The 25,081-nt window shown below is 36.5% G+C and overlaps 1 protein-coding gene across 7 annotated transcripts in view; it reads left to right on the top strand.

Annotated features, from left to right (window-relative positions):
- Positions 1-25,081, top strand: part of ZNF638 (zinc finger protein 638) — a 90,784-nt gene that overhangs the window by 9,046 nt on the left and 56,657 nt on the right. For 5 of the 7 annotated variants that reach the window (XM_061431972.1, XM_061431969.1, XM_061431971.1 and 2 more), the window contains 7 exons: positions 3,600-5,115; positions 9,531-9,592; positions 16,677-16,715; positions 17,459-17,751; positions 18,852-19,129; positions 20,380-20,526; positions 21,435-21,557. In XM_061431972.1, coding sequence (XP_061287956.1) covers positions 3,802-5,115; positions 9,531-9,592; positions 16,677-16,715; positions 17,459-17,751; positions 18,852-19,129; positions 20,380-20,526; positions 21,435-21,557 — 2,256 coding nt within the window. In that variant the 5' untranslated portion in view covers positions 3,600-3,801. The remainder of the gene's footprint in view (positions 1-3,599; positions 5,116-9,530; positions 9,593-16,676; positions 16,716-17,458; positions 17,752-18,851; positions 19,130-20,379; positions 20,527-21,434; positions 21,558-25,081) is intronic. The other 2 variants (XM_061431974.1, XM_061431975.1) reach the window with 1 other exon arrangement.

Here is a 25,081-nt window from a genome sequence, read left to right as displayed (position 1 = left end):
CACCACACTTCACCCCTGCCAAAATGCATCCTTTGTTTTCTAGATTATTTTAATGAAGATCCCAAATTATTTGTTACACTTGTTAGGTACAATAACATTTGATTCTTTAAATACTGGTGCATCAGTGAACCTCTGTGGATTTTCAGTTTATAATAGTCAAAGAAAAAGTGTTTAGTTGGGGGTTGGGGAGCTTGCCTTTTTCCAGTCTTTTTGCATTTTTGAGTTTTTTTTTTTTCCAAAAGACATTTCCATTATTATGAATTAATTGCTTCAAAACATCTTTTATAAAACACAGTTAATTTTGGTGATTGCTTTTATTTTTGGACTTCCAGAGCACCTGTTATATTGTAGTTCTTCCAGGATGGATCTTGTTTTCTGGAGATTTAACTCTGTTCTTCTTCTGAGTCTGTTAGGATAGAGGTTGTATGTGAAAAGAGAAATTATTTTTATGATTTCTGCTTTTGCTCATCTCTTAGCCCCCCTGCCCCAAATTTAACTCCCCTCTGCTTTGCAAAGATTAAAAAATACTGATGCTTAGGAGTGTAATTTACCTGCCTGAAAGGTCCCTGCTTAATGGAGTGAGGGCAGGGAGAGTGACACTAACGTTTATTGGGCAGCTCCTTTATTAGATGTTATACATATTTATATTTCATCTAACTTAGTCCTTAACAGTCGGAGAAGGCAATGGCAACACACTCCAGTACTCTTGCCTGGAAAATCCCATGGATGGAGGAGCCTGGAAGGCTGCAGTCCATGAGGTCACTAAGGGTCAAACCCGACTGAGCGACTTCACTTTCACTTTTCACTTTCATGCATTGGAGAAGGAAATGGCAACCCACTCCAGTGTTCTTGCCTGGAGAATCCCAGGGACGGAGGATCCTGGTGGGCTGCCGTCTGTGGGGTCGAACAGTCGGACACGACTGAAGTGATTTAGCAGTAGCAGCAGTCCTTACCAGTAATCCAGAGAGGAAGATACTGTCCCATTTTACTCATGAGAAAACTTATGGTCCAGAGGTTAAGTAGCTTGTCCAAGACCTTAATAGTAAGTGGTGAACCTTGTAGAATTCAAACCCTTCTCATCTGACATACATTACTAGTTTAGAAATGAATTTGAATATTGCATGAATTACTGCATTTATTAACACTAATAGCTAAAGTGTGCCATTGTTCAGTTGCTAAATCGTGTCCAACTCTTTGTGACCCTAAGGACTGCAGCATGCCAGTCTCCCCTGTCCTTCACTGTCTCCTGGAGTTTGCTCAGACTCATGTCCATTGAGTTGATGATGCTATTCAACCATCTCGTTGTCTGTCATCCCCTTCTCTTCCCACTGGAGTGGGTAGCCATTCCCTTCTCTGGGGGATCTTCCTGACTCAGGGATTGAACCCAGGTCTTCTGCATTGCATGGCTTTACCATCTAAGCCATCAGAGAAGCCCAAAGTGTGCCACAGGAAATGCGCAAAGAGATTCTTGTAAGGTGTGACTTGGAAACAGTCTTGAAGAGTGAGCTTGGTTCAGAGAGCTAAGGGTATTCTAGGTAGTACAGTATGAATAAAGTGTGGAAGCAAGAATGTTGAAAGTGGTCAGGAAATTGCAAATAGACCCATTTGGCTGTAGCATACATTTTTAAATTTAATTTTACTTATTTTTGACTGTGTTGGGTCTTTGTTGCTGCGCTGGCTTTTCTGTAGTTGCGGCAAGTGGGGGCTATTCTTCATTGTGGTGTGTGGGCTTCTCATTGTGGTGGCCTCTCATGGAGCATGGACTCTAGGTGTGTGGGCTTCAGTAGGTGTGGCAGATGGGCTCAGGAGTTGCAGCGCACAGGCTTAGTTGCTCCACAGCACAGAATCAGTCCAGAGTCTCCTGCATTGGCAGATGGAGTCTTTACCACCAGTGAAGCCCCTGTAGCAGAAACTTTTCATTAAGTATTATTGGCTAGTAAAATGTGAAAGGTAGATTGAGATTAGATTATATACTAAATGCCAGGTTGACAAGTTTGGACACTATCTTGCAGGTAGCAATAAAGTGGTGAAGGTTTTTATGTAGAGGAGTGATGGTAAATGCTTTAAGGATATTAGTAATGACAGAATGAATTGGGATGAAGGGCAGCTGTGGTGAGAGTGATGAGAGCTTGCAGTAGGGTTGTGATGATGGTGAAAGGAAAAAAAATTCTATATTAGAGATTTTGACAGGAATACATAGAATTTTATAGTTAAAAAAATTAGTTAAAAACGGAAAATAAGATGCTTTTGAGCCTCTGTGACTGAAGGAATTGGTGTAGAGAACAGTATTGAAAATGGATAGTTTGGGAGAAAATTCCAAAGTCAGTAAAAACAGTAGCTAAAAGTTGGCATAAAGGAGAGAGGTTCTTCAGAAGTATTTTTTTCCTCTGTCTTCATAGATAATTTTATTAAATAGTCCTAGAGTTACTGAAGATTCACATGTCTTAACTGAAGCTATATTTTGTGTTGGGCCAGAATACTATAGCTTTGTCAGAAACATGCAGTTGATAAATTTAATTAGTTTTAAATTTTTAAATCATCCCAGCAGTCTCTCATTTTATTACAGTATTTTATTTAGAAACCTTAACCTAGCCTGGCAAATCCCATGGACGGGGCAGTCTGGTGGGCTACAGTCCATGGGGTCGCTAGGAGTTGGACACAACTGAGCGACTTGACTTTAACTTTTCACTTTCATGCATTGGAGAAGGAAATGGCAACCCACTCCAGTGTTCTTGCCTGGAGAATCCCAGGAATGGGGGAGCCTGGTGGGCTGCCGTCTCTGAGGTCACACAGAGTCGGACAAAACTGAAGCGACCCGAGGAGCAGCAGCAGCAGCAGCAACCTAGGCTATTCTACATTTTCTAAAATTTGATAAACACATGTTGAGTAAGATCTTATTATCTGAAATCTCTCTTCTCCCAGTTTCCTCAAAACTCTAGAGGATACCCACCCTATGAAGCTCAACTCAGGTATTCTTGACTTCTCCCAGAAATAAATCCATTCCTGATGTTTTTTAGTGTTGTTGTAATAATGACACAATCTGTTTTTCTTGTTACATCGTTTGCACTTTGCCTATAGGAATCATGTTTTACTTGGCTTGAATACTTCATAATGATTGTCATATTAGATAAAAATTTTTAATAAAGTGAATGAATGATTCTGAACTCATTCCTTTCCACTAAAATCAAAAGGGTCTGTGCAGGGAAGGGGGGAGATCTTTGGTGATAAACAAGAACTGAGAACTTACCGACCACAGCAACTGAATGTTATTTTCACCCCATCCCCCAGTGGCATGCAGGATTTGGACACTTCTAAGAAGTTTTAAAAGGAGTTGTAATTGCCGCTCTGCACCTAGGACAGCACCCAGCGCAGCATAGTGTACAGGAACTCTGGCTTGAGGTTTGGGGTTTGTATTCTGGATTCGGGAAAGAAGAGCAAGTTTTTGGGAAAGTTTAAAATCCTCATAAACAACTCTAAAAATGTATGAAATGCAGAATGGTTTCATGGCTTTGTTTCAAAATGTTTTACACTGGCTGTAGAACCCACTTCATGAAGTAGTTTGAGTTAAAATGATCTAATATTTGTGTTTTAACTTTCAGCTTTGTGTTATTCTTGGAAAATTTCGCACCACTTGTGAATTCCTTGAACCTGGGCATTGCAAACCCACTTCTGTTGGGCCCATCTCCTTTGCACTTTGCTCAGATTAAGACTCAGTTGGCGCTGCAGCAGCTGAATGCCATTGCCTCACATAGTTCAACACCACCTTATACTTTATTAAATCAGGCTTTCTTGAAAATAGCCATGTCGAGACCCAGGTTTAATCCTCGAGGAAACTTTCCACTTCAGAGGCCACGAGCACCTAACCCTTCTGAGATGAGGCCTCCAGGACCATTTATGAGGCCTGGATCTATGGGTCTTCCAAGATTTTACCCAGCAGGGAGAGCCCGTGGAATTCCACACAGATTTGCCTGCCATGAATCTTATCAGAATATGGAACCACAGAGAATGAATGTTCAGGTAACTCAACACCAAACTGATCCAAGATTGACCAAAGAAAAATTGGATTTTCATGAAGCACAACAAAAGAAGGAGAAGCCTCATGGTAGCCGATGGGATGATGAGCCTCATATATCTGCGTCAGTGGGAGTGAAGCAGAGTTCTGTAACACAGGTTACAGAGCAGAGTCCTAAAGTACAGAGCCGCTATACAAAAGAGAGTGCCTCAAGTATCTTAGCAAGTTTTGGATTATCTAATGAAGACTTAGAAGAACTCAGTCGCTATCCTGATGAACAGCTAACTCCTGAAAATATGCCATTAATCTTGAGGGATATAAGAATGCGAAAAATGGGGCGCCGATTACCTAATTTACCTTCTCGGAGCAGAAATAAAGAAACACTTGGTAATGAGGCAGTTTCGAGTAATGTGATTGATTATGGGCATGCAAGCAAATATGGCTACACAGAAGATCCACTTGAAGTACGTATTTATGATCCTGAAATTCCAACCGATGAGGTCGAGGATGAGTTTCGGTCACAGCCAAGCATTTCTGCATCTGTTCCTGCTCCAAATGTGATGTGTAATTCTATGTTTCCTGTTGAAGATGTGTTTCGACAGATGGACTTCCCCAGTGAGTCCTCCAGTAATCAGTCCTTTTTCCCAGTTGAGAGTGGAAGCAAGATGTCAGGTTTACACATTTCAAGAGGACAGTCAGTCCTTGAACCTGTAAAATCTGTCAGCCAATCCATTAGCCAGACAGTTAATCAGACAATGAGTCAGTCTCTGATTCCTCCTCCTATGAACCAGCAACCTTTTTCATCGGAATTAATTTCAACTGTAAGCCAACAAGAGCGGATCCCACGTGAACCTGTCATTAATTCGTCTAATGTACATGGATCGGGAGGAAGTAAAAAGAATTACCAGTCAGAGGCTGACATCCCCATTCGGTCTCCCTTTGGGATTGTGAAAGCATCCTGGCTACCAAAGTTTTCGCATGCTGATGCCCAGAAGATGAAGAGACTTCCAACTCCTTCTATGATGAATGATTATTATGCAGCATCTCCAAGAATATTTCCACATTTGTGTTCTCTGTGTAACGTAGAATGTAGTCATTTGAAGGTGAGTGTTTTTAAAGATCACTGTATCATGATAACTCAGTGCCCAAGTTTCATCTAAATTCTCATATGTATGCTGGTGTTAACTAGTCATTAAGGAAATGGCAGAAATTGTGATTGCAATGTCAGTGCTTAGTTGTAATCTTAAGTAGCCTGGCCTAAGTATTGAATTGAGTGTTAGGCTTTCTGTATTCCTGTGACTGGGCACACCACATGGATTTTTCCATTTATTTTGAACTTTTGAGAGGTTATCCCAGAGAATGCAACATAAAATTTATATGACACAAACTGTATTTATAAGACAATGTCACATGAGTTACCTTTATCTGAATAAGAGAATCTGTTAGTAAAAAATAAAAATTTGGAATAAAATATTTGTACTGCACACTTTTAAAGAGACAGTATATTTTAGCTTTGCATGTATCTTACCTGTTTTGAGCTAAAGATAGTTAATGTTGATTTAAATATTTTCTGACTCTATGATTCTTATCTGGATTTTTAGTGCTTCATGAGAAGGAGCTTCTTAAGATAACTAAATCCATAGCGTAGCAAAATTGAGTCAGAATGAATTATTGGGACCAGCTGTGGGCTCAGAGCATAGAGTGTAAAATGATCTGTACAGAGAAGAGTCTTTAAAAAACAAAGGAGCCTTAGGTGTCTTCATGGTTAGGAGAGTTAGAATGAAAGTATTTTACTGAGGTCCTGAGGAATAACGTAGAATATATTGTTTGATAGTAATCACTGGTGGATTTGAGTAGAATTTTCTGAATATTTACTATATATGTTTGGAAACTACTGTTTTTTCTATTTACTAATGTGATTTGAAGATTTATATTACATGTGACCAGGAAGGAATGTATTGCAGTATTTCCTATGGGAACAAGCTATGATTCAAGGCTGTAGCATTGGTTGTATACTTTAATAGGCTTAAAAGTCTATAGGTGTTTATTCCCTTGGTTTTTTTTCTCCTTCCAGTATTGTCCTTTTATTGTCTTTCTGTTACCCACTCACCAGGTTTCAGCCAACAAGAATCTGATACCTGGAACTGATGCTTCGGTCAGAAATGTTGTTGAAAGCAAAGGAAATCAGCATTCTACCTCATTTTAGCCAGATTTTCTGAGTGCTAATAATAATTGCCTTGCTCTGTCAAAGGGAATAGCAAAGTCTTTAAAAAATCTCAGCACTTAGTTAAAATCTAGCCCTGGCCCAAGTACTGAATTGAGTGTTAGCCCCTCTATGTTCCATTTATTTTGAACTTTTAGTTAGTCATGATGAATCTAAGAAAAAATAATATCTTAAAAGTTTTAATTTTTATTCTGTTGAATAGAAAATACACACATTCAGTAACTGTTTACTGGTTACTAATTTTGTACATGATGCTACATTAGGTGCTGGAATGAAAATAAACTACATAAAGTTTACATGTTGTTCTTAAGCAGTTTATACATTCTCACTGAAGAGAAAAATTACACACCTAAGGAATTTTTTAAAAATTAGAAGGCAACAAATAGTTTGGTGATTGTAATTGACTTGTTTGGATAGGCTGTAGGGAGAGAGAGATTTAATATTTCTATCTTGATTGTAGGCTTATATCAGTTTAGGCCAGCATTATCAATTTACCAATACTTACTGTGTATTTCACAGTGTGTAATTAAAAATCATGCTTTCTGGCATCAGAAGACTTCTATACTCCAGTTAGATAAGACTTGTTGAGTGACTAGGTGCACTAAGTCTGTCTGGATTAAAGTGATCTGGTAGAGAAGACTTCATGGAGTAGGTTGAAGGTGGTTCTTGAATGATTAGTAGGCTTAGATGTACCCAGGGGAAGGGGAATGACATTTCAGATGGGAGTAACAATGATAAGTTTGAGGGGCCTAGAAAAACTAGCCCAGGGAGTTTAGATGTGAAATGAGAGGCATTAAGCTAATTAAGATTCTTTGATTCGTGAAATGACACATTAAAAAATATATTTCAGGAAGATAAATCTGACTGCTGTGTGCAAGATGAATAGGAATGAAGAGAGAGAGGGTAGGACGCCTAATTTGAGGCTTCCCTAGTTATTCAAGTGTATGTTGGTGACAGTATGGATTAATATGATAAAAGTACAATAAAAATAAAAATCTTCCTCACCCAGAGATCAAACCTGAGTCTCCTGCACTGCAGACCGATTCTTTACCATCTGAGCCACGAGGGAAGCCTGTAATGTGATAAAAAGACATTAAACATTAAAAGAAATCATTTAATGATTATTAGAGTTCATAGAAATCAATTGCCTTTTTAAATGAACAGATACCTTTTAACAGCCGGAACAGCACAATGGACCTAACTAATGAATTCTTCTCTACTAGATGACAAATGATAGGGATTTGTGAACATGGACTTAGGTAGTATAACCTACCTCTCTTGTTTCTGTGATGTATTTTGTTGCCCTGTAAGTGTGCATGTATTTGACATTATAAATGTGTAACCAATAAATATAAATTATCAACTGCAAATTTTTTTTGCTAAGTAACAGCTAACGATGTTACCTACCCCTGAGTCAAAACTACAGTCTGAAAAAGACAAGAAAAATGAGGAATTTTTTTTTTTTCTAAATTGAGTTTCAGACATCAGAGAAGTCATGCTTAGTTTAGAAGTTATGTCTTTTTGACTGTCACAGTTGGTTTAGAAGTCTATCCTTGGTTTAAAGCCATGTCTTTCTGACTAAAATAATTCAGTTCAAAAAAATACTGACATAAATGGTTTTTTTAAGTAGTTGGTAGATAAGAGAGTGATATGGGTAGGTATTTTCAAAGTTGGATTCTGGGTCCACTCAAGTCTGCAGTCCTTGCTGCATCTTCTGCCTAGTAGGTAATTATTACTCTCTCTCTGGAGAGGAGTCCCGCTTTTGGACCCTTGTCTTATTGGAGAGTAGAAATTGGGGTGGTGTAGATATATTTACTGAACCTAAAAGTGAGTAATGTCAGTAAAGTGGATGTGTGTGTGTGTGAACTGGACAGAGTATGCCTTAAATAACTTTTAGCTGTCAGCATTAGCTGATAGTTGCTATGTCAAATGCATATCTAGTATTCTATCTTCATGTTTTTTCAAGAAAAGCTGAAAGTCTGAATTTTTATATATTGGCAACTTATTCAAATAAAACACTTTGTGGTCCGATTAAATCATGCCCATTTTGATACCTGTCAGTGTGTCTAATGTAAACAATATCTAGTTACTATCAAAGATACGGGTTTAGCAGTACTAAAGACTCCTAACTGCCAGTCTCTTCTAGCTTCCTATTTCCCTGAGCAGGATATGCAGACTTTATTTTTTGTAATCCACAGTCAGTTCCATGGCTTAATGAAATACTTTAGGGTTTGTCATAACCTGCTGCTGAGTATTGCAAGTAGCATGCACTTGTTTTCAGATAGTTCTTGACAAGGCAGATTCCAAAATTAGTGTCAACTGTGGTTTTTAACTGGATAGTTCTAGTCTTTGGCAATGACAGACTAAAATGTTTTTGAAATGGAAATGAATAACATTTTCCTCAAGGAATGTTTTAAAATATGGAAGGAACTGTTCAGTAAGTTTTCTACCTGTCCAAATATTGGAGACACAATAAAACGTTACTCACACTTTGCTTTTAACTAATTGTTTCACTTGGGGGACTCTCTTTGAAAATTGTAGTGCCTTAAAAAAAAAAATCAGATGTGTCTTCCAGGAGCTTTTTATGGGTACAAAATATAATTTTAGGGCAGCTTGTGAGTGAAGTTAAAGGAGAAAGCATTTTGTTCATTGTCAAGCTCTATATGTAAGGCATATTATGTCTTTGAAATGATACTGCTTTCCACTATATCCTGAAAATAAATGTTTTGATCAGCAGCATTTTTTCATATTTTTACTAATCTTATCCTTTGTCAGTATATAGTGAGTACCTTGTTTGGAATGGTATTGGCCTGAGAGGTAGGATTTTTTGTTGTTAATGTTGTTAGCTTGAAGTTTAGAGTTGTAAGGCATCAAGACTATATTTTGGAGATGCCATTTCAAATACCATTCTATTTATAGAGTTCTTGATACTGTCTGTAGTGCGTGTTTTTTTTTTTAATATTTGAGATGAGTTATTTCTGATCCATGCTTTTATTTTCTCCAAGTTTAAATGTATGTTTGACTTCAAAATGAGTGTCTATGGGTAGGATTTTTAAAATGTTTGCCATAGCTAAAATGTTTTAAAATGGCAGCAATGAGTTGATATTAAGTGCTTTTATTTAGAGTCCTTTTATTTTTGTTTGTGAAATTTTTATTGAGTAGCCATATGGTATTTATAACTAGGTTTGTTTAATTTTTGAAAAAACAAAGGATGCTGTGTCATGTTAAAAAGCCTAATGTAATTAGTCAAATGAGGAATGTTCTAATTTGTGCACTTTTCTCCTTTTACAATAGGATTGGATTCAGCATCAAAATACATCTACTCATATTGAGAGTTGCCGACAGTTACGTCAACAGTAAGAACAATTTTTTTCATTCTTATAGGTGGCAAATTTACAGAATAGTTAAATGTTTCAGGTATGATTGTTTGACACCTTTAGTGTGGTACTTTGGAGAAAAATATTTTTAGAAAGCTATTGCCTATTTGAAATACTAACTTTATACAAATTTATTTAAACTTTTTCTAAAAGAGAATTAAATACAATCCTTTTTTCTGACTCCTTCCCAGTAGGTAAATTTAATATAATTGGTTCGTTCCTGCTGCCTTGCCTTCCTTGGAATAGTTTATCTGCTTCAGAATACAAAGCCTTCCCTTCTCCTATACTTCCCTCTCCTTCTTCCTACCCTTTCCTCAAAGAATAACTAACTAAAAACCACTCAAACCAAACTCTAGTATTTAATTTCAGGTCTAAATCTCTCTTGGTTTAGAACCTGTTTTCAGAAAAAAACCCTTAAGTAGGAAATGAACAAGCTAGATATGGTGCTTCCTAACCATTGGTTCTTCAGTTCTTTCGCCTTTTCCTTCTTTAAGACAGGGCACCTATGAAGGTAAAAAGTGTGATTTTCTCTTGCGTCGTCTGGAGTTAACATAAAATTGTGTTCCCCTAGTATCGTTAAACATGCTGATTCAGTTGTGTGTCAAATTCCTGGTCATTATAATGATGATGGTAACATGTTCTTGAGCAAATGAATTTGTGACAGCTGTTTTGGTTTTTCACATTGTTCTTTATGAAAATGTCACCACAATTTTTTTGAGATTATTCATGACTCTCCTTATCATACATGATAAACCTTTCTCGGACTAGTTTTTTGAAGTAGGGACATTTATAAGCTCATTTAACTAGGAAGCTTGAGTGTTTCTAGTTTTAGGAATGGCTGGATTAGGTGCTCAAAAATCAATGTGTCAGTAATACTTTCATTTCTTGTCTGTTCCTTTCTGCTTTGTCTTCATGAGGACACTTCTCCACAAAGCAAAGTGACCCCCTTAGTTCCAGACTTAAGTGATCTGAATATCTAGCATTCCTGGAGTTAAAAATAAATAAAAGCACTTCTTTTCTCATAAATCCTGCGGAAGTCTTTGGTTTGAGTCTTTTGGACCACTGTGGGTTAGTTGTCCATCTCTAAACCAATTACAGTGGTTGTAGGAATAGGGTACTATGACTCAGTTGGTGTCATGTGCCTACTCCTGATGTAGGGTGTGATAGAAGCCCTACCTGAATCATATAGACTGAGAATAGAGAGTTGCTTACCTGTATAGATCTGTGCACAAAGACATTGGTTGTCATATAAAGATAATTTGTTACTTAATTGGACCATACTGCCACTGTAAATGGAAAATCTCGCCTAAAGTCACAAATTTTCCCACAGAAACTCAGTGGGATGTCTCATTTTTATGAAGCTAGGGGATTTAGATGTGAGGGAATTAGTTGCTGTAGGTAGGCATTAAATGCTAGTTACAGGAGTCGAGCTACATGCACTGCCATTAATTTTCTATGCCAAATGGCATTTATGCCTACTGAAAGCTTTTTGTGTAGATAAGCCTTTTTTTCATGTACATAGGACCCTAATTTTAAAGCAGGTAGTTTCCGTGCCTGGTACTTTGTTGTTCTGTTTTACATTTTTACCTTTTTCAGGTACTCTTGAATAATTTTTTCATGGCTTTCTCTCTACTGCTTAAAAAATAAATGCATTAGATTTGATTAGGTGCTTTGGATCTTTGCAAGACAAAACATATGCTATTTCATTGTTTTTTTATAAGCTGCATTGTGCTTCTGTACTTAAATCTATTTAGTCATTTCTTTACTGATGTATGTGTGAGTGCTCAGTTGTGTTTGACTCTTTGTGACCTCAGGAACTGTAGCCTGCCAGGCTTCTCTCACCATGGGGTTCTCCAGGCAAGAATACTGGAGTGGGTTGCCATTTCCTCTTCCAGGGGATCTTTGCAACCCGGGGATCCAACCTGTGTCTCCTGCAACTCCTGCATTGGCAGTGGATTTTTTTTTTTTTTTTAAACTACTGAGCCACCTAGGAAGCCTGTACTGATATATATTTAGGTTTCAATTTCTTTTCTTAAAGGTTTATTATCTCTTCTCTCCGTCTTATTGAATCTTTCTGGGTTATGACACAGAAGTAAAATTGATTAACTTGAGAAAAGATAGTGCATTATCTTTAGTATTAAAAATAATAATTAACATAATAAAGAGCTATATGCTTGTGTGCTGGACATTCTTCTAAATGCTTTTTACACAGTGTAATCTTCAAAGCAACTCTGTGAGATCATATTTCAACCCTGTGAAATAATAATATTTCATAATATTAACTGAAATATTATGTGAGAGATACATGTAATGATTTTTTGTGATTTTACCAGTGAGAGGCAGCTTCCCAGCTGTCATACCGCAAATAATTGGCACAACTAATATCTGACTCATGGCTCTTTGTTAAAACTTTTTTCCCCTCAATACTTTATTCTGAAAAGTTGCTAAGGTGCAACAAATTTGAAGGGATAATAAACATAGTCTTCCTCTTTATTAACCAACTGTTAACATTTGATGTGTCTATTATACTTTATATGGACATTTTTAATATTAGTTACAGTTTTTAAAAACTAATTGAAAATACATTGCAGTCATTGTAACACTTCACTCCTTAATTCAACATCTACCTCTTAAGAAAAAGGAAAAAAAATTTTAAAGCTTTTATTTTATATTGAGGTGTAGCTGATTAATGAACAATGTTGTGATAGTTTTAGGTGAACAGGGAAGGAACTCAGCCATATGTATGTATACATGCCATTCTCCTCCAAGGCTCCCCTCCATAAGAATAAGGAAATTTTTTCTACAGTGGTTATCTGTTTTAACTACAGTATAACACATGATTAACAATGATTTCATAATACCTTCTAATACACAGACCAAATTCAAATTTTCCCATTTTTCCCAAAATGCCATTTATAACTATCCTTGCCTCTCCCACTCCCCACACTTTTTTTGAGGCTATTTTCACAACGGTTGACTTTTGAAATGTCTTGTCTTGTAGACTGTTCCACATTCTGCACCTTTCTGGTTTTTTCCTCTTCATTAAATTCAGGTTGAACATTTTTGTCACAAAAACTTTATAGGTAATATATATACTTATGTATCACGTTGGGATATAGATGATGTCGTTTACTTAGGTCCTTGTTCTTAGCCATTATATTATATTGTCATGTATTATGCTTCTGAAACATTTTAAAAAACTGGTTAGGTAACACACAGGCAGCAGATATAAGAACATGTAGTCTAGTGGTTAACTTAGATCTAAAACATCATTTCACATCTGAAATATTATTACCCCCTCTTGAATTGGAAAGCTCTGGAAATTTAGTAATTTCTCTGTGTTGGCAACAAGCTGTATTTCCAGGATCGCACGTAAGAGAAAGCTAAGGCTTACTTATATTAAGTAACTGACTTTCAGATTGTTGTACTCAATCATGTCCGACTCTTTGTGGCCCCATGAACTGTAGCCTGCCAGGCTCCTTGTCCATGGGATTATCCTGGCAAGAGTACTGGCTACTGCTACTGCTAAGTCACTTCAGTTGTGTCCGACTCTGTGCAGCCCCATAGATGGCAGCCCACCAGGCTCTGCCGTCCCTGGGATTCTCCAGGCAAGAACACTGGAGTGGGTTGCCATTTCCTTTTCCAATGCATGAAAGTGAAAAGTAAAAGTGAAGTCGCTCGGTCATGTCTGACTCTTCGCGACCCCATGGACTGAAGCCTACCAGGCTCCTCCATCCATGGGATTTTCCAGGCAAGAGTACTGGAATGGGTTGCCATTGCCGGAGTGGGTTGCTATTTCCTCCTCCAGCAAAATGCAGTACTTGGGTGTAATCTCAAAAACAACAGAATGATCTTAGTTTGTTTCCAAGGCAGATCATTCAACATCAGGGTAATCGAAGTCTTGCCCCAAACACTGATGCTGAAGAAGCTGAAGTTGACCTGTTCTTTGAAGAGTTACAATATCTTCCAGAATTAATACCAAAAAAAAGGATGTTCTTTTCATCATAGGGGATTGGAATGCAAAAATAGGAAGTCAGGAGATACCAAAATAACAGGCAAGTTTGGCCTTGGAGTACAAAATGAAGTAGGGCAAAGGCTAACAGAGTTTTGTCAAGTAGAATGCACTGATCATAGCAAATACCCTTTCCAGCAACCCAAGAGATGACTCTACATGTGGACACCACCAGATGGTGATGGTGACCAAAATCAGATTGATTATGTTCTTTGCACCCAAAGATGGAGAGGCTCTATACAGTCAGCAAAAACAAGACCTGGAGATGACTGTGGCTCAGGTCATAAGCTCTTTATTGCAAAATTCAGACTTAAATTGAAGAAAGTAGGGAAAACCACTAGGCCATCCAGGTATGACCTAAATCAGATGTCATGATTATATAGTAGAGGTGACAAATAGATTCAAGGGATTAGTTCTGGTAGAGTGCCTGAAGAACTATGAACAGAAGTTCGTAACACCATTCAAGTGGCAGTGACCAAAACCATCCCAAAGAAAAAGAAATGCAAGGAGGCATAGTGGTTGTCTGAGGAAGTTTTACAAATAGCTGAGGAAAAAAGAAAAGTGAAAGGCAAGGGAAAACGGAAAAATATACCCAACTGAATGCAGAGTTCCAGAGAATAGCAAGGAAAGATAACGCCTTCTTAAATGAACAATGCACAGAAATAGAGGAAATAACTAGAACGGGAAAGATGAGAGATCTCTTCAAGAAAATTGGAGATATCAAGGGAACATTTCATGTTCATGGAAGGATGGGCACGATAAAGGACAGAAATGGTAAGGACCTAACAGAAGCAGAAGAGATGAAGACGAGATGGCAAGAATACACAGAAAAACTATACAAAAAAGATCTTGATGACCTAAATAACCCATGATGGTGTGGTCACTCACCTATACCCAGACATCGTGCAGTGTGAAGTTAAGTGGGCCGTAGGTAGCATTACTACCAGTAAAGCTAGTGGAGGTGATGGAATTCTAGCTGAGCTATATAAAATCCTAAAAGAAGATGATGTTAAAGTCATAATCCCTTATACATACATACATATATATGTAACATACATATATATACACACATAGTAGAGGTAACAAGTAGGTTAAAGAGATTAGATCTGATGGTGCCTGAAGATCTATGGATGGAGGTTTGTAACACTGTACAGGAGACAGCAACCAGAACCATCCCAGAGAAAAATTGTAGTAGTAGATGAAAAAAATTGTTCATGTTTGACAGTTGTTGATGCTGAGTGATAGATACACTGGATTGAAGTTAAGTTTTTTACCTTCTCAATTTGTCACATTGATAGTTATAAGATGCTCCAGCCTTCATATCTGCTCTCAAAGCAGGAAGGATGATGCAGAAATTTTCTCAGAAGTCTGCCAGTGGTTTTGTACCTATATGTCATTGGTTTGAACCTATTAATGGCTCTCTTCTAAAGAGACTGGGAAAGCAGATTTAGCTTTCTTTAGCCTTTGTTACGGAGGCAGACCTGGGAAAAGGCAATTGAGAATTGGCGTTTTTGTTTGTTTTTGACTGTGCTAGGTCTTTGTTGTGGCTCCCAGGCCTCTCTGGTTATGGTACATAGACTCTCTATTTGGCACATGGTGAGAATTGCTTTTGAGTTAACCTGCCAACAATATCTGAGACAAATGTCAACAAATAAAAACTGCTTTACCTTTAGTTAGTTTTTGACCTCACTTTATTTTCTTGTCAGGTGGCTTGCTGCCTGCATTTCCTTATGTAGTTCTCTTCTTGGCTACTGAAATTGTATTTTTGTACATCTGCGATTTAATAATTTAATCATTATTTCCCATTAACATGTAGAGTCCGGATTCTCTGGAATAGTTGAAGGTGAAGATGTCTTTTTCTTGGACTTCTGTGGTGTTACTTCTCCTACTTTTTCTTTCTGTGATTACCCCTTAATTTCTTTCATTGGTTTGAAAGAACCAATTGCTTTACTCTTAAGTGTTAGTGTACATAAGATTCTGTCCTCAGCCCTCTTCCCAGTAACTCCATTCTCTATCTCATTAACTCTTAGTGCTGTAGTTGATGTCTGATTTCTAAATATCTCAACACTCATCTTTTTCTAGACATTTATTTCCAGTTGTTTTGCAAACATTCCTATGTTCCCTTCACTTCAGAAATGTTTATTGTTCTCCATTGCCTTTTACTTAGGTTCAGCTTCCTTAACATGACTTCAGGGACCTTCAAAGTTTGTCTCTGAGCTGTCTTGCCAGGTTTTCTGCCTCATAATTCCTTTTTGTCATTTCCATGCTGCGGCCACACTGGTTCCTGGAATAGAACACATGTTTGCCTGTAATCCTCCTTTTACGTATTGCCACAGTATGAAACCTAACCTGATCCTTCCCTCTTGATAACCCTTTTTAAAGGGCTACCTGAAAAGCAACCTTTTCTTTGAATTGTCCCCTGAGATCCTCTCTGAGGAACACTTGGTACAATATAAGGGGCAGCATTCATGTCTCATTCTGTAGAATGGTGTCCTCTAGAGTTCTGCAGAGTTGAGTAAACTGTCTTTAACGCTTACCTAAGCTGGTGTTTTACAGCTCTTCTATACCTCTTAACAATTTTATGTGTACTTCCTATTTTACCTAAATAAATGTCAAGGCATTTAAAGTACGGGGAATGTGTTTCTTTTTCCTGAGTTGCCTGAAACTGACTCTTTATTGAACTAGACACTCAAAATATTTTACTTTGAAGAAAATATTCATATTTTAATATACTAATAAATCACTTAACTTTTTTAAATGTTTTAAATTTTTTTAATTAAAAACATTTTTTAATAAAAAAATTTTTTTTCCAATTTTTAAGATTTTTTATTTTTTATTTTTTTTTTGCTGCACCACATGGCTTGTGGGAACTTAGTTCCCCAGCTAGAGATTGAACCTGTGCCCTTAGCAGTGAAAGCATGGAGTCCTAACCATTGGACGGCGAGGGAATTCCCTTAACATTTGTTTTGAACAGTATTCTCTATATATTGCAGGGAAAGATTGAGCCTTATAATCTTAACTGTTCATTAATATTGTTTATTCTCAAAATAGGTATCCTGATTGGAATCCTGAGATCCTCCCATCAAGAAGGTAGTTATTTTTTTTTAATAGTGGTATTATTGAAATTTGATTTTCCTTTAAAAGTAAACACTTTTTTTTTTTTAAGGCACTGTTTTGAATAGAATCTCATTTTTACCATTTTTATTTTTAAACAGTAGGGAAATGCAACCATCTCTAGAAATCTTTAGTTACCCCAGTTTACCTGTAATAGCTCCCATCTGTGAACTTTTCTTTTTTAGTCTTTTCTGAAAATACTTTATACTTTTATTCTTATTTTATGTTTGTGGGATCTTAGATTATAAATGGCAGATTATAAATGGCTTGAAGGCTGAGAATGGAGTTTCCCTATTCAGTGTGTATAAATACAAGTATAGGAGTCAAATATTTGTGGAAGGCGTAATCTTCGTGGGAAAATTGTTGAGAAACATTTGTTATTTCCTAAATTCTTTATATAACTTAATACTTTCAAAACATAATTGGATATAGTAGTGATATAGGAAAAATGCAAGAAATTGGTGATATTTATTTGTGAGTAAACAAAACAGGAATGTAAGCAGTCAGAGGTGATCATCTGCTTTGACTGATCCTTATTCATTTACAAAACCTAACTGCATCATAACAAGCAGGTTTTTGCTTTACATAAATACATGATATTAGAGTTTGGCATTGTTAATATTAATAGCTTGATTTTAAGAAGGTAAATCTGTCATTGATATAAATTTAAATTTATAGAAAATTGATGAATCTTGTGCTTTTATTCTTGCACTTTGTAGAAATGAAGGCAATAGAAAAGAAAATGAAACTCCAAGAAGACGATCTCATTCCCCCAGTCCAAGGCATTCTAGGAGATCAAGCTCAAGTCACAGATTTCGTCGATCTCGAAGCCCCGTACGTTGTATGTATAGACCAAGAAGCCGAAGTCCAAGAATTTGCCATCGTTTTATTCCTAGATACAGATCCAGATCCCGTTCACCGTATCGAATGAGAAATCCATTTAGAGGTAGTCCAAAATGCTTTCGATCAGTTAGCCCTGAAAGAACATCAAGGAGATCAGAGAGATCATCAGGTACACTTATGTTTGTGAATAATAAGTACTTATTTTGACTAAACCATTCTAGTTTTTTTTTTTTAATTCATTTGATTTTTTTTTTCCTGTATTTGCGTTAAGCTTGAAATGTGACTTACTTACTCTTCTCAAGATTTTTTTTAAATGTTGACATTTTGAGATATTTGGCTCAGCTCTTTTTGAAACTTCTAAGGTTTTTAAGAAATTAAATGTTGTAATTTATTAAATTTTAGAATTTCTGTGTGAAATTTGACTCACATTACCACCTCTTTCGTTCTTCTTCCCTTTATTATGTATCACAAGAAATGTGGGAGAGTGTATCTACACACCCAACATCAAACTTAAAAAAACCGGGGATATACAGATATCTTAGTTTGCCTTAGTAATTGATTATAGACTTGTCTTCCATGAATTAATTTAAAACATTTTAAAATTGTTCAAATTTTCAACGTGTGTCTTAATGTTGGTTTAGTGACCTTTCCAGAAGTATTTTTTACATAATTTTTTTTCTGAAATCTTTTCAGAGGTCTGAGATTTTTTTTCCTTTTTCAACTACATATCTCTGAAATAAAATATGGTAGCCAAAATAGTGTATCCAGCACATTGGATGCAGAATTCTCTGATTAGAGAATTCAGATGTCTTCTTTTAAGCCCAACATTTAAGTGTTCAGGAAAATAATACTCATCTAAAAAATTTTTGTTTTGAAAGTAAAGTTTTTTATAAAAATATATTGTTTATGTTAACATAGGAGTTTTATTATTAAATAATATTTTTAAAATTCTATATTAGTTTCTTCTGTGGTAAATATTGATAAATTGAATACAAATGCTCTTTGGAGTCCTCAGTTTTTAATACTGTAAAGGGATACTGAAATCAAAAGTTTGAGGATCTCTGGTATAAGAGAAGCTCACTGAATAAAGGATCTTCATGTGAATACCTTTTGAGTAAAGAATTAAAGACTAATAATTTTTTTGTATGTATTTGCCACCTGTTGGCCTAACAGTGGCTCAGTGTGTTAAATATTTGGGCAGTTGAGGGGTTATATTATTTTTTTATAAAATTCTTTTCAATTGAAGTAGTATTTGTGTACTTTTAATAGATAGAAAAAAAGCATTAGAAGATGTAATACAACGATCTGGGCATGAGTCAGAATTCAGTAAACAGAAGCATCCTGAAGCAGTTGATAAAGGACACTCACCAGCACAAAAACTTAAAACTGGCAGTGGAGCAAAGACATCAGTTAAATCTACAAGTTCGGCAAAGAGTGATTCAAATATAGGAGGACATTGTACTCGTTACAAATCAAAGAATCTTGAAGATGATACCCCATCAGAAAGTAAACAAATGGCTGATAAAACGGTTTCTCTGCAACGTAAGGTCAGTACTTCTTTGTTAGTGAAAGTAGAAGTGTGTACCTTCACTTGTTAATATGACAAAGAGAAAACAAAGTTGTTCAGAATTTTTAATTTTCATATTTTTGAGGAAATTGTGATTTATTTTGATACAAAATATTTTTTATTGATTTCTGTTTTGAATACAGGAAAGGTCCAATAATTAAAGTCTTATAGATTACAAATATCAAAATTGAGAACATTTTGATGGTTTGGTGTTTTTGGCTGACCACACTGATCCATGTTACAAGTTTTGCTCTCTGATTGGGGAAATGGACGTAATCAGTAGTATTAATGAGTTTTTGTAATCTTTGTTAGTAATCTATGAGTGACTATCTGCTGAGAATCATTTTTAATCTGTTTTATGTTTTTTTATAGTATAGTTCAGAAGCTACTTTGTTGCCCAGTGTAGAATACTAGTCTGTTTTCTGGGTACTAATAGGTGTATTTTATAACATTAACAGATCTTCAAGTGTTTAGGTATACATTTCTCTTAACATTGTCTTAACTTTAAACAATTACAGTTCCTTGCCCCCATAGAGCTTATATTTAATAGGATGAACTTACAGTAATCAACCTGATACTACAGAATTTTGAAGAAATATTGAGTATAGGGAATTAATTTTGAAAAGGCTAACTGGTTCTGTAACATTCATTTTGTTTCTAGATTTCTAGATGGCAGTAGTGGAACTTTAAAAGTTTTTTTGAGTCAATTTTTAACATAGGTGGTAAATAATAAAGTATATTCAAATTGTATATATGAATCTATTAAAATACTATGTCTATCTAGATATTTTTTAAATTATTACAACAGACTAAATAAAGCTGTAACTTCAGCTTTACTGATGATGTGCCATCCAATTTTGTATAGAAAAGTACTCTTTACTAGTTTTGGACTACTTCATAGGTCTGGTTTGTTACGAAATGCTTCTCTGTACAGAAAAGAGCATCTGTGATTGGTTGCCTGTAAACTGCCCGCTGTTGGGTTTGAGTGGTAAAATATAAAACATTTCTTCCTGCTTTTCTTAGTATTTCAAAAAGTTTTTAAATGTTCTAAAATATTTGTATAAGTAGAAAGTATAAGAATTATTTATATTTATAAGCAGAAAATATGATATTTTAATAAAAAAGATTGCTTAATGTACTAGGATAAATGGTAGAAAAATTATATTGGGAATTATTGTAACTATACTTTGTCACTTAATTTGGTTTAATTTTCATTCATCTCAAAAATAGCTTCGGAAGGACCAGTCTTCACATTATGGTCCTGTTCTTCTGATATCTGAATTACCAGAAGATGGCTGTACTGAAGAAGAAATTAGAAAAATATTTCAACCATTTGGAAAGGTTAATGATGTCCTGATTGTTCCATACAGAAAGGAAGTGAGTTATTTAGTCTGTTCTAAAAAGTCATAATTTTGTTTTATAAAGACTTGTCAGATCTTTCAGCTTTTACTCCATATACAACTGTTACTTGAGTTATGTAAATGTTTGGAATTGAATGAACAGGGTTCCTAGATACTGCTTTATATCCTTTACAACAGCACACTGTTTTTTTAGACGAGTACACTTTTCTTTGAAGGGCCAGATAATATTTTAGGTGTGGCATGTCATAGGATTTCAACTATTTTGCTCAGCTATACAACTCTGTTGTAGTACTTAACAGTTATAGATGATATATAAATGAATACGCATGGCTGTGTTCAAAAAAACTTATTTACAAAAAAACAGATGGCAGGCCATAGTTTGCCATTCATTGCTTTAGCACTTCAGTGAGGTGATGTTAAAAAAAAAGATTTTGTTTGTACAGTATTTTTTACATTTGAATTGTATTTCTGTAACTTACATAGTAAAGTTCTATAAACTCTACAAACCCTGGAGTAAACAGAACATGAAATTAGGAGGTAAAACAAGGGAACATAGTTGGTATAATTTTCTTTGTTGCAAGAAACCTTAAAAAGTTCAAATTTAACGGCAGCTAGACTAGATCCTGCCTTCTTTCCTATTGTTCAGTGAGCCCTGCCTTCCTGTTTCTTACTCTCTTATGATCTTGCCATGGACTGCTTCCTCCTTATCTTGGTAATGGTATAGAAATTCCATTAGGTTAAATGTCCATTTTGTGTGTGAAAACATCCTAAAGATCAGATTATACTTTAGCAAGAGGAAAAAGTGAAAGGAGGTAAAATCAACAGGACTTGAGGTAATTTCAGTTTTACATTCCACAAGGAAGTATTAAGTCAGAGAATTTTAAGGTAGATTTTTGACTTAAAGTATAATATGTTTCATTTTAGGCTTACTTGGAAATGGAATTTAAAGAAGCAATTACTGCAGTCATGGAGTACATTGAAACAACACCTCTTCTGATAAAAGGGAAAAGTGTGAAAGTATGTGTTCCAGGAAAGAAAAAGTCACAGGTAAACTGAATTTAGTTCTTACACAGTTCATTGTTGTTTAGTTTAATTTTTTTGAAGTATGTTATATACAGAGAAGTGCATAAAACTTAAAATGTTAAAAAAAAAAAAAACTTAAAATGTTAACTCCATAGACTGTGTATAAATTCACATACACTGAACTTAACTTCGTGTATGCATGTGTCTGTGTATGTGTGTGTGTTAGTTGCTTATTCGTGTCTGACTCTTTATGATCCCATGGACTATAGCCCAGTGGGCTCCTCTGTCCATGGAACTCTCCAGACAAGAATACTGGAGTGGGTAACCATGCCCTCCTCTAGGGGATCTTGCCCACCCAGGGTCGAACCCACGTCTCATGTCTCCTGCATCAGCAGGTGGATTCTTTACCACTAGCAGCACCTGTGAAGTCCCATATGGGTTTCATCAGTTCAGTTCAGTTCAGTCGCTCAGTCGTGTCTGACTCTTTGCGACCCCATGAATCGCAGCACGCCAGGCCTCCCTGTCCATCACCAACTCCCGGAGTTCATGCAGACTCACGTCCATCGAGTCAGTGATGCCATCCAGCCATCTCATCCTCTGTCGTCCCCTTCTCTTCCTGCCCCCAATCCCTCCCAGCATCAGAGTCTTTTCCAATGAGTCAACTCTTCGCATGAGGTGGCCAAAGTACTGGAGTTTCAGCTTTAGCATCATTCCTTCCAAAGAAATCCCAGGGCTGATCTCCTTCAGAATGGACTGGTTGGATCTCCTTGCAGTCCAAGGGATTCTCAAGAGTCTTCTCCAACACCACAGTTCAAAAGCATCAATTCTTCGGCACTCAGCCTTCTTCACAGTCCAACTCTCACATCCATACATGACCACAGGAAAAACCATAGCCTTGACTAGACGAACCTTCGTTGGCAAAGTAATGTCTCTTGCTTTTGAGTATGCTATCTAGGTTGGTCATAACTTTCCTTCCAAGGAGTAGGCGTCTTTTAATTTCATGGCTGCAGTCCCCATGGGTTTCATAAATGTTTGCTAATTCTGTTACATTGGTATTTTCCCCTACTGGATTGCTTGCCAAATGGCAAATTGCTTGCCACATTGTAAACAATTAAATGGTAAGCAATAGAGTAGGGGAAAATATGTAACAGAGTTAGCAAACATTTATGAAATCTCTGGCTAGGTCCAAACCACAACCTTGACTACATCCTGCAAGCCCCTTGCATGTTTCAGTCACTTATTTGGAAATCAAACCACGTTAAGACTTACACATTTTCCTCATTCTTTGAGAGTTCTGTGTGGCATTACTTGGTATGAACATACCATGATTATTTTATCAGTTCCCTTGTGGATTGCTTTTTAGGTTATTTCTAGTTTTTCATTACTATAAACAGGACTTCAGGTAACTTTCTTGTATATGGCTTTCATAGGCCTTTATTATGCATTTTGAGATGATGGCTATAGTGGACTTGCTGGGTACTAGGATATACTGTAATAAGAAATGTTGGATCACCTGTTAAATAGCTGTAACAATTCACAGTCTAATAATTTATGTGAGTGCAGGTGTCTCTCCATTATAAATGACATTTTATTATTTGCAGTTTTAAAATCCAGTATGTAAAAAATGGTATCTAGTTTTGATGATCATCTTTAATGTTGTGTTTGAGTTGCTTTTTTTTAAATGTGTTTATCTATTGTAGTTTCTGGATTTGCTATTCCCACAAGGTTTTCTATATATGTATAAGGTATTTTAAGTTGCTGGTCTGTTTCCTGTTTAGCGAAGTTGCTTTAGTGTTTGTTGCAAGCTGGTCTGCTGGTGCTAAATTAACTTAGCTTTTGTTGTTGTTGTTGTTGTTCAGTTGCTAAGTTCAGAAGCATGCCAGGCTTCCCTGTCTTTCACTGTCTCCTGGAGTTTGCTCAAATTCATGTCCATTGAGTTGATGATGATATCTAATCATCTCATCCTCTGCTGTCCTCTTTTCCTTTCCCCTTCAGTATTTCCCAGCATCAGGGTCTTTTCCAGTTGAGTTGGCTCTTTGCATCAGGTGGCGAAAGTATTGGAGCTTCATCTTCAGCACCTATTCTTCCATTGAATATTCAGGATTGATTTCCTTTAGAATTGACTGATTTGATCTTGCTGTCCAAGGGACTTTCAAGAATCTTCTCCAGCACAATTCAAAAGCATCACTTCTTCAGCGCTCAGCTTTCTTTATGATCCAACTTTCACATCCATACACGACTACTGGAAAAACCATAGCTTTGACAATACATACCTTTGTTGGCAAAGTGATGTCTGCTTTTTAATACACTGCCTAAGTTTGTCATAGCTTTCCTCTCAAGGAGCAAGAGTCTTTTAATTTCATGGCTACAGTCACTGCAGTGATTTTGCAGCCCAAGAAAATAAGATCTATCACTGTTTCCATTGTTTCCCCATCTGTTTGCCATGAAGTGATGGGACCAAATGCTTGATCTTAGTTTTTTGAATGTTGAGTTTCAATCCAGCTTTTTCACTCTCCTCTTTCACCCTCATCAAGAGGCTCTTTAGTTCCGCTTTACTTTCTGCCATTAAGAGTGGTGTATAATCTATATTTCTGAGTTTGTTGATATTTCTGCCAGCAGTCTTGGTTCCAGCTTATAATTCATCCAGCCCAGCATTTCGCATGATGTACTCTACATATAAGTTAAGTAAGCAGAATGGCAATATACAGCCTTGTCATACTCCTTTCCTAACTTGGAACTGAACTGTTATTCCATGTCTAGTTCTAACTGTTGCTTCTTGACCTGCATACAGGTTTCTCAGGAGACAGATGAGGTGGTCTGGTACTCCCATCTCATTAAGAATTTTCCACAGTTTGTTGTGATCCACTTAGTCAAAGGCTTTAGCATAGTCAGTGAAGCAGAATTAGAAGTTTTTCTGGAACTCCCTGTTTTTTCCATGATCCAGTGAGTGTTGACGATTTGATCTCTGGATCCTCTGCCTTTTCTAATCCCAGCTTGTACGTCTGGAAGTTTGCAGTTTAGGTACTGCTGAAGCCTACCTCGAAGAATTTTGAGCATAACCTTGCTAGCATGAGAAATGAATGTCTTAGCTTTTGCTTGTCTATAAAGCTTCTGATTTCTCCATCGAATCTGAAGGAGAGCTTTGCTGGGTAGAGTATTCTTAGTTGTAGGTGCCTCCCTTTCATCACTCTAAATATAATTGTGCCATTCCCTTGTGGCCTGCAGAGTTTATGCTGAGAAATCAGCTGATAATCTTATGGGTGTTCCCTTGTTTGTTATTTGCTTTTCCCTTGCTTCTTTGAATATTTTTTTTCTTTGTCTTTAGTTTTTCTCAGTTTGATTACTGTGTGTCTCACCATGTTCCTCCTTGGGTTTATCCTGCTTGGAACTCTGCTTCCTGGGACTCTATGTGGACTTGGATGACTTTTTCCTTTCCCATGTTAGGGAATTTTTCAGCTATTACACTAGTATTTTCTCAGGTCCTTTCTCCCTTCTCCATTTGGTACCCCTATAGTGTGAATGTTGGTGTGTTTAACGTTGTCCCAGAG

This window comes from Bos javanicus, chromosome 11 (assembly GCF_032452875.1).
Source record: "Bos javanicus breed banteng chromosome 11, ARS-OSU_banteng_1.0, whole genome shotgun sequence".
NCBI lineage: Eukaryota > Metazoa > Chordata > Mammalia > Artiodactyla > Bovidae > Bos > Bos javanicus.
The sequence above is the reverse complement of the archived record's forward strand: the minus strand, read 5'-3'. Positions and strand labels throughout refer to the sequence as shown.